The sequence below is a fragment of the Leiobunum rupestre genome, chromosome 2, assembly GCF_980474605.1.
Source record: "Leiobunum rupestre chromosome 2, qqLeiRupe1.1.hap1, whole genome shotgun sequence".
In the NCBI taxonomy this organism is placed as follows: Eukaryota; Metazoa; Arthropoda; class Arachnida; order Opiliones; family Sclerosomatidae; genus Leiobunum; species Leiobunum rupestre.
Genome location: NC_143385.1, coordinates 47,593,543 through 47,603,730, shown reverse-complemented (window position 1 = coordinate 47,603,730; position 10,188 = coordinate 47,593,543). Strand labels below are relative to the sequence as shown.

The 10,188-nt window shown below is 31.2% G+C and overlaps 1 protein-coding gene across 2 annotated transcripts; it reads right to left on the bottom strand.

Annotated features, from left to right (window-relative positions):
- Positions 1-419: 419 nt before the first annotated feature.
- LOC149957680 (toll-interacting protein-like) lies at positions 420-10,181 on the bottom strand. Of its 2 annotated transcripts, none has more exons than XM_090165702.1 (8): positions 9,940-10,181; positions 8,848-9,009; positions 6,399-6,532; positions 5,337-5,385; positions 4,534-4,686; positions 3,315-3,426; positions 3,111-3,241; positions 420-1,068 (listed from the first exon to the last, which is right to left on the bottom strand). In XM_090165702.1, exons 1-8 carry the CDS (start codon positions 9,985-9,987, stop codon positions 952-954), a joined length of 906 nt encoding a protein of 301 aa, XP_090021828.1. In that variant the 5' UTR covers positions 9,988-10,181; the 3' UTR covers positions 420-951. The 2 variants fall into 2 exon arrangements, with proteins under 2 accessions (XP_090021828.1, XP_090021827.1); XM_090165701.1 differs by having other exon boundaries at positions 4,528-4,686; positions 9,940-10,180.
- Between the last annotated feature and the right edge of the window lie 7 nt (positions 10,182-10,188).

Below are 10,188 nucleotides of genomic sequence, written 5' to 3'. Positions count from 1 at the left end.
AAACAAAAAGGCAATGCAGATCAGGCAAGCATATAGTGTATTTGTCCATTGTCTCTCCTAGGAAAAGGCTGGTGGATCCCTTTTAAGTTTTTCAAATCTTTGTTCTCACAAACGGAAATCATGTGGAGGATCTATAGGGTGTTGGTTAAAATTTTGTAATCTCAACGCTAAGGCTTTGGCCAAAGAGAGATTTTGAAGAATCACGCCTGGCTTGATTCCGAAGTTAAATAATACTTTAATAATAATTGTAATTAATTAAGATCAACATGCTTTATTTGTAATTTTCAAAAACTCTCATACATTTTGATTGATATCAGATACATTAAATTAATTTATTTAGTACACTACATGCTAAGGCTTAGGCCAAAGTTAGATTTAGAAAAATCATACCTGTTTTCTAAGTAAAATAATAATCGCAATTAATTAATATCAACATGCTTTATTTGAATTTTTCAAAAGCTCTCATACATTTTGACTTATATCAGATACATTAAATTATGTTCTTACATTTTTCGATTCACACTAAATTAAAACAAAGGTTTGGTTAACATTTGAAAAGTAAAATAATAGTACTGCTAAAAGTGATGAGGTTAGCAAATTTTTTATAAACATTTCAATTTTTAAAACAAAAACAGTATTTACATTAGCAATCTAGATTATGTACAAAATATAAAACAAAGGATTTTACCTACATGGAAAAAATGGTCAGCTCTAAATCCAACTGTTTTAAAGCAAACATGGCACGAGTAAACCAACTGGGATGTATAATTATTATAATTTTTAGATTTTTATATGTATTTTATCATGGAGATTATCACAAAATTTCACTGACAGGCATAGAGTATGCCTGTTAAATTTCATTTGGTACACGTGTACAAAAATTGACTAAATAGTTGAATTAATACGAAAAATAAATATATTTTTCTACCACAACTCATTAACTGACTGATTTTAGCTTTCACTGCTCATAAGTAGAAGGGCATTGATGGCCAGGTCTTTGTTTCCACGGTTGCTCTCCAAAACAGTTTTGACAACATCTTTATCCATGGTTGGGAACATTTCAGCTACCTATTTTGAAATTAAGTTTTCGTTAATCACTATGATACATCTAACACACAAATAATAATGATAATAATCAGCTAAACTAATATCCAAGGAACAACATAGGCCTAAGTCAACTAGTGATCTCTGGTCCAAGAGCTATGATGGGCTTGATCCAACCCCTACTAATAATAATAAATAATAATAATAATAATAATAATAATAAGTCAATTACCGGTTAAATTGCCTAGGAGGGTGGGGGCAAGCCCTTCATGCCATGCTAGCCAACTGCTCCATACACTTACTATTAGGGTTAGTCTCAGCCAATTTTTATGAACGGGAAAACCCATAAAACTAGCAGGGAGATAATTTAAAAACGCCACTCAGCTCCTCTTGCTTCGAGGCGAGAGTGCTAACCACTTTGCCAGCCCACCAAATATAAAAGAACCATTGACAAAACCAGAATTTATGTTCAAATATCCTCCATACACAATTTTAAAACATTCCCGCATTAATATTTTATTCTTAAATTGGCAACTAAAGTAGATTTCCTGAATAAACATGCTTTATTATTATTATCGAAGATTTTGTAAGCTTTTGGCAGAAAAGCTTTAGCACGAACAATTGTATGTTAGCCTTGCCCATTGAAACAAGAGCAAAATGTTACCAGGAAGCTATATACGTATAAACTTGGAATGTCTAAAGATTGCCATCATGCTCCGAAAGCGGCTCAAGAAACCGGTGGTGGGACTTAAACTACATTGAATGCAAGATGTAGCACATTTTTTCAAATTCATTGGCTGGCCGCCATCACTAAGAAGACGTACGTGCCATGGGAAGAAAATGGACACTCACTCGAAAAATAAATTAAGAAACACCCAATTACTTCTCACATTTAAAATCTTATAAAATTTGCCACGCTCTTCATGAAACTATCTAGTTCCACCCCTTACCAAAAAATAAGTGGTCTAAGAACTATTTAAGTTGGTTTTAAGTTTGTATTTGAGACAAATACCAACTAAAAACCAACTAAAAACTTAAAATGTTACTTAATAAAAACCACTTAAAGCCAACTTAAAACTTACTTAAAACGTTACTTAATAAAGACCACTTAAAAAATAATATGTAATTTTCTGACCACTAAAATCCAACTAAATACCAACTTAAAGAAAAAGGCATTTTCCCACCCGCTTAAAACCAACTAAATATCAACTTAAATGTGAATACCAACTAAATACCAACTAAAAACCAACTTATTTTTTGGTAAGGGACATAAAATCATATGAATTTAGATGGTTAAAAAAAGGAAGTAAATCTCTTAATGTCCACTATGTGCACAGTTTATAGCTTATCAACTTTGCAAGCGAAAATCTTCATTACAAAATACACCCTTTTTCTATGAGAATCATCTGGGCCATCATTAGACATTCCACGTGTATACATATATAGTTTCCTGAAGTGACTATACAAAGGTACCCATTTTAACCAAATAACAAAAAAAGGTTCCGTCAAGTTATTTCAACTTAAATTTTTGTTATTTTCTTACCATTTTTCCAGGATTGGAAAAAAAAATTTATCAAATTAACCAGATTTTTTTAAAAATTAGTTTATATTACTTTTAAACTATTAAAAAAAAACGGAAGTACCAAAATTATATGCACAGATTATAAAATTAACTTTATTTTCTGGGACTATACTATGTACTAATAATTGGGAATAATTTAGAGTAAATCGTAGAAAAGTTAAAAAAAACCAAAGGATTAAAAAAAACACTTGGTTCCATGGTTTAAACCAGCCAACCCTAATAAAAATAATAAAGGCGGGAATTATTACAACAGACCCTGCCAGATTCCCCGTAATATACCTAATGTAGATGGTACTCTATACATATATAATTAAGATATAAAGGGTATATTTATGGTTTATCTTACTTCTCAGGTGGCCAGTTTAAAAATATGGCATTTCAGTTACTCTTAGTCTTAATTCTCTAACCTACTAGGACATTTTGGCTAAAGTACTGTTTTCTCTGTACATTTTTGCTGACCTTATAGGTAATAGAATAATCTTACTTGTTTGATATCATCATCATTTATCCTATAGACAGGTGGCTGCATGGGTGGTTGAGCCTGAAGGGGTTGATGGGTTTGCGCCGGCCACATCTGCACTTGCCCAGGAGGATATTGAACAGGAGGATAAACATCTTTCACAATCAAGAAAAACCAAGTTTATTTATATCTTTTTAAAATACGTACATATCTCACTTAGAAACTTACTTGGAGCGCAATAAGGCATGACGCCAGGAATATACATTGGGGGCGACTGAAGTACGTAGGCCATTGGTTGAGGAGCTATGGAAACTGGAGGTACCACACCAGCTGGAAAAGGCTGTTGAACATAAATTGTTTCATAATATCGACGCCGCCGTGATTTATAGGGAAAAGGAATTGGTATTGGTAGGCAAAATGGAAAGAAAAACATAATAAAACCAATTAAAAAAAACTAAATTATATGTTAAGTTCTGGTATAATACAGAATAGGGATTTTTAAAACTGGGAAGGTATTTATTAAAAGAGTAGCTGCTACATTGCTTCATTGAATCTCAGCATTTTCTAGGAATGATTAAACACTGAGTCACTCTCTACACCTACTATATGAAAAGCCCAAGTACAGGAGCAATATTTAGAATCAAGGTCACAAAACAGGTTTTTCTAATAGGCTTTCAAATAAGGAATTGAGACCAATATAAAATAAATGAGTCAAATTATTCATAATTTCTTCAATTTGGTTTTATAACTACCCTAATTTATAGTTTTTATTAAATCTTTTATATTTTTCATTTTTATGGCTTTTACAGATCATTTTAGCTTTGTTACACAGTGATGTTGTAAAAGTTCAAAACTTTGCTACTCAATTGCCTTTGGTTTTAAAATTTTAGCTTCTGGTAATTATAATATCTTTTAAGATATTGTTACATGTAAATGTACAAATAATATTAAGCTAGACTTTAAAAATTAAATAAATGCAGATATGGTAGAGCTAGGTCGACAAATTTAAAAACTTGTAAAGTAATGTCAAGAATGTATTTATTTAATACATAAGGAGAATGACAATTCTGCGGACATCAGGGTCTAGTTAACCAACAATCATGTGAGGGGGAAAAATATGTTTTTCAATTGCATTGGAACCAACGAGGAAGTTAGGAACTTACTCTTTAAGCATGAGGGAGATTGGGAGCAACGCTAAAAATCATATCCCCAAGTAGAAATAAATACATTTTAACGGTAATAGTTAGTGTAGGGAGCTGTTGGCTCGATCGTGTGGCATGCAGGGCTTGCCACCACCCTCCTACGCATTGTAACCCGGCCACCTGAATTAAAGGCTTCAAAAGTCGCTTGATGACTTAAGCCTAAGGTGGTGCCTTGGGTATTAGCCTAGCTGATTATTATTAATGTTAAAAGAAATGCATTTAAAAAAAAATGGCCTTACACTTACGGTGAAAGAAAAGACAACATTAAGCGTCCCTTCTTTCCCCTCTCCAAGTTTCCCAGTCAGCGGAATCCACTCCTCACAGGTTTCACCTTTGAATAAATGCTCGGGTAACAGATATTGTGCCCATGCAACTCTTTCATCCAGTGTAAAAGCACACTAACAAAATTACATTGTGGTGTGCAAATTAACAAAAAGACATCATCACACTCCAATAAGAGAAGGATGAGACATTTCCAAAAATCTCTTATAAGATTACCCAAGAAATAAATTTTAGAAATACTAAAATATTTAAACTTTAGACGTACAAAATTAATTTAGAAAAAACTAGATAATATATTGAACTCTTTTAAACCTTAAAATCAGTTTGAGATTCCAAATCTCATACACAAAAATGGATAGATGTCAAATCCTTCTACCATACATGTAACATAATCACTCATAAATAAGCATGTGCTTAATACCACCTTTGCTATGCGATTAATGTATCATCTTTGTTTAAGGGATGTGACGTAAATTGTTAATTAGCGATACCTGATGAAATACTCATAATTCACTTTTTAAATGCGAAATGCCACAACACAACTTCAATTGAGAGATATTCCATTAACCTTCAACATTTTTAATTTACTTTTTGATTGGTCCAATACATTTTCAAAGTACAAATATCATAAGCTTTTTAATCTTTCCAGCTATACTTATTTTATGTTGTGTGAAATATTTCCTATGGAGATGTTATACTGAGTTATATTTATGGGTTTTTATGTTACATATGCTCCTACAATTATATTAGTTATATTCCAACCTACCTCATCATAAAGTTCAATGTTTACAGTTTGCATTCCAGCAGGCAACAAACTGAAAGTACAAGAAATGTGTTTTCAGAATTGCATTAACAGAAATATACATCTAAAATTAAGTTAGTTACATGCTTAGTAATCTCATTTTCAAATTTACCAAAAACCAAATCCAAAATTGAAACAGTTACAATTGGTATTTAAAAGTAATTTGTTGGTAAAGCGAAAGATCAGTTCAGTGGCTATTAGACTGAATAGTTTTCATATGACTTAAAAACGAATATGGGTCAATAACTATAAAAATCATAACTCTCTCTTATTATTAATACATGTATAATATCTAAATGGACCAGCAGCGGCTCAACTCACCACAGCTACAAAGATTTTTTCCTTTAGTTAAAACCATACTTTTCTATTAAACAAATTATTTTTTTTTGGTAAATGCCCAAAGAATCATTCAAAAACTTGAAGCAGAATTTCAAAACATGTGACTATGTAGTGCACCTACAAAATTCAAGCAATTCTGTAGCCCTTTAAAAATTAAGTTTTAGAAATTTGTTTAATAGTTTATGACCCACTGACTGTGTAGTACGTGTGCAACTACTGCATTTTAGTTTAAAATTTGAGCTAGTAAATATTTTTAGAATTGACTTAAGGGATCATTTTGAACGATATTTTATAACCATTCTCAAGCAATCCGTGCACGTTTGATTTTGCCTTTTATTGCAAAAAGTACAATAAAATTAGTTTCATAGTGTCACTATGTCAGAAATATCTATTTTTTTTAACTGCAATGATTGTTTTGAGTAATATTTGAAATTTCTACGATTAAAACCAAAATATAATCTTAGATGGACAACTCGTTTTAATGACTTCTAAAAAATGGATGTGGGTCCCAGGGGTCACAATGAGTACTAAAACAAATAGCTATATGTCCTGCTCTGATCAGAATTACAAATAACTGAACCAAAAAACCTTTCACTTTACATTATTTAGAATTCTGTGTACACATCAAATTAGATAGCATCATTAATTATGAAATGCACATAATAAATTGAATGAAACAAAACTCACCAATGGAAGATTTTGTTCCACTTAGGATTTTTGGCTCCGTTATAATCGGTTGGTGTTTCGTAAACAATTGGGCCAATTCTTAGGCGAACGTAGGGATCCATTCGTGTTACTCCATAGTTCTTATTTAAACGGGCCTAAAGAGAACAAAAATTAGTTTTAGTAATTGTTTGATACTGAATAGAACTGTGTGTACTTATACATGGTTCATACAGCTATTGACCAACTAATTTCCCTGATATTTCCAGGTTTTCCCACTGATATTTCCCTGATTTTTCTAGCATAAATAATATAAAGATAACATCAATAAAACTAAGGTTTTATCTTATACTGTTGCAAACATTTCCTTAGTGTAGCTCTCCATATCAATCTTTCAGCAAAAAATTATACGGTTCTTAATTTTATGGTTGATTTTTGAACTAAATTGGTTATATCAAATCTTTAATAAGAAAAACTTTTTGATATTTTCTACTTTTGAGGGTAAACTTTCTTAATCCTAATAAATCTCCCCGATTTTTATATAAAAAAAATTAATTTCCCTGACTTTTCCAGGTCTGTATGAGCCTTGATTTATCGCATACCTAACCAAAAGTGATGTATAAAAATATTGGCATTCAAAATAACTATCTATGGAAAATAAATGACCTGTTTGATGAAATTAAAACTTTTTAATTCAGGACTACCTGAAACAGTCTGGGTGGGTCCCTTACCAAAAAATAAGTGGTCTAAGAACTATTTAAGTTGGTTTTAAGTTTGTATTTGAGACAAATACCAACTAAAAACCTACTTAAAAACAACTTAACACCAACTTAAAACCAACTAAAAACTTACTTAAAATGTTACTTAATAAAGACCACTTAAAGCCAACTTAAAACTTACTTAAAATGTTACTTAATAAAGACCACTTATCAGAATTGAAGAACCAACTTAAAAAATAATATGTAATTTTCTGACCACTAAAAACCAACTAAATACCAACTTAAAGAAAAAGGCATTTTCCCACCAACTTAAAACCCACTTATTACCAACTTAACTAGTTTACTGAAATATGCTGACCACTTAAAACCAACTTAATATCAACTTAAATGTGAATACCAACTAAATACCAACTAAAAACCAACTTATTTTTTGGTAAGGGGTGGTTTACACCTGTGTGTAAATGTTAAATTAAAGACTAACTGGAAGCCCTTTTAATAGTAACCTAATGCCCTAGATTTCAGAAGCACCCAATAGGCACAATTTTTAATAACTTCAATATATATGGAGTTTTATGATATCCTTGCTTATTATAAGCTTATAATTAATTCCTAATATTAGGTTTCCCAATATAAATCAGATAAGTGCTTTTAATGTTATGTTAATATTTTTCTGCATTTTATCATTCTTAAAATTAAAACGAAATTCTTAACTTTGCATATCAACTTTCTGTTATTTCAATACTTATCCACGTCTTAATGTCATACACAAATGCAGGCTTGGAAAAAAACCTGGTTTACCCTGCATACATATTACCAACAAAATAAAAATTAAAATGAGCATTATTACAAGTCTCACAAAGTTTTAGTTTAGGTTTCATTTTTGATTTTGTATAAATGCAGGGTGACCAGGAAAATGCCTTGAAACTTTTATAGACAAAATAGGAAATTTTCAAAGGAATTGAAGGATAATATAGGAAAAACCATAAGCAAAAATAAGGATTCCTATCGAAAAACCGTAGATAAAATATATTTAAAAATAGGATGAAGAAGGGTACACTATGACAGAATGTTTTTGGGAAAAATTAAGGAATTCATAGGAAGATATTGAAAATATAGGAAAGGTTGTCACCTTATGTTTTCGAAATGTAATCATTTCGGTAAGAAAATGTACAAACATTTTGGAATTTGTAGTTAATTAAAAAAAATAAATTTAAAATCACTTGGTTTAAAACCAGTTTGTTTTAATCAAGTCAACCCTGAATAAAGAAATCTCCAAGACAGCTATCCTCTCCGAAAAAGGTCTTCTTAATATAGCCCCCAACAGCTACAGCCACCTTTTGAAAAATTGCTTCCAGCGCAGAATTACATAACTTTGTGTACAACTTGAGTCATAGACTTTATAAAGAATTTTTAGCCTGACAAATACCGTCTTTAAAAACTAGTCATATATTGTCCCAAGTGGGGGGTTCGGTTGAGGAAACTAAAATTTGAGTACAGGAAAAGGCACGGGATCGCTGTCCTGGATAATCAATTATTGGTCTATGAATAAAGTAGCCTAGCATTTGCTTATTTAAATAAATGATAATAATAATAATAATAATCAGCTAGGCTAATACCCAAGGCACCACCTTAGGCCCAAGTCATGTAGCGACTTATAATGCCTTAAACCGGTGGTCGGATTACAATGTGTAGGAGGGTGGCGGCAAGCCCTTTTATAATGCAGTTCATCATAAGAGATTCCATTGTGTTTATACCTCAATAACACTGATAGCGAGCCTTCCCACAACATTGGGAGGTGTGAAACCCATAAGCTGCTGCTGTAATGCAAGCGCTGCTTGTTCATCAGCTGCCAATTGTTGTTGTTGATCACTAGGTTCTATTCTCAGAAAATCTGTCGGCAAATCGCCAAGCATGACCTAATAAAAAAAGGAAATTCAGATAAATTTAATGGGAGCCAACAGCTTGTCTTTTCATTATATCTCGCATCATCAAAAAATAAGATTTTAAGAAGTAAATGATCCTTGATAATCACGCATCAGCAACAAATAGGGACCACTATAATTTATATTCTTTGTCACGTAAATTATTTTGTCATTTCTGAAAATATCATAGGAGCCAAACATAAACATAATATATGATATAGTAAAGCTGGGAGCCATATAGGCAGATAATTTTATGAATATTTACTTATTTTAAAACGTTTTTTAGATTTCAAATGTGGTGATACTAGTTTAATATTAAATAAATCTTGTTTTAAAATCATTTAAAACCCAAAAATAAAAATGAATTTTTTAAACAATAAGATAACAACAGCTTGCTAATAAATTAAAAAATAATTTTTCTTACATCCGTAAGTTGTTTTAATATTTAGGGTTTTTGCAGTAACATAAGTAATGGAAGTACTTTTGAAATAAATGTTAATTTAGGGAAAATGGTTGGGAGAGTTATTAGACATTTAACAAAAACATAACCAACAGTAATTAATGTTAAGAGAGAAGCTCGTCTAAGAATGTATAGCCCACCCTTCTCTTGATACTATCAATTGAAAAATAATTATAACAGCACTTAAAAGCTTGTGTAATTATTCATTCTGATAATAAAATTGAATTCCACATTTTTCCTAGCCAATAATGTTTATCCTTTCTGCCAATTTACAAAATGTAACCGTTGTTTTTAAAACAATTTCTTTAGGATCTAGTGTGTTCTCCAAAGAAGTTATCATTAGTTTCAGTTTGAAACTGAAACTCAACCAGTGAAATTTAACAACATATGAAATAATTCATTAGTACAGCTACAGCCATAAATCATAAATGGTGTAATTACATCACACAACAGATAATAGTTACCTGCTTTCGCCGCTCTTCAGATTTGTTATCTATTGCAGCAGTAGCCATTTTTTAGTCATATGACTTGGCCCTTGGTACTCTTACGTAATTTAGTACTATAACAATTAGAAAACTTTCTATATATTGTTTGAATTATTGAGTTTCGTATCAGAAATAAATCACTTTGAATACTACGCCTTTAAAACCCAAAAACTCGCTGATTCACTTTTCGATTGAAGGATTGAAGATAAGCTGATCCGATTTCGCAGA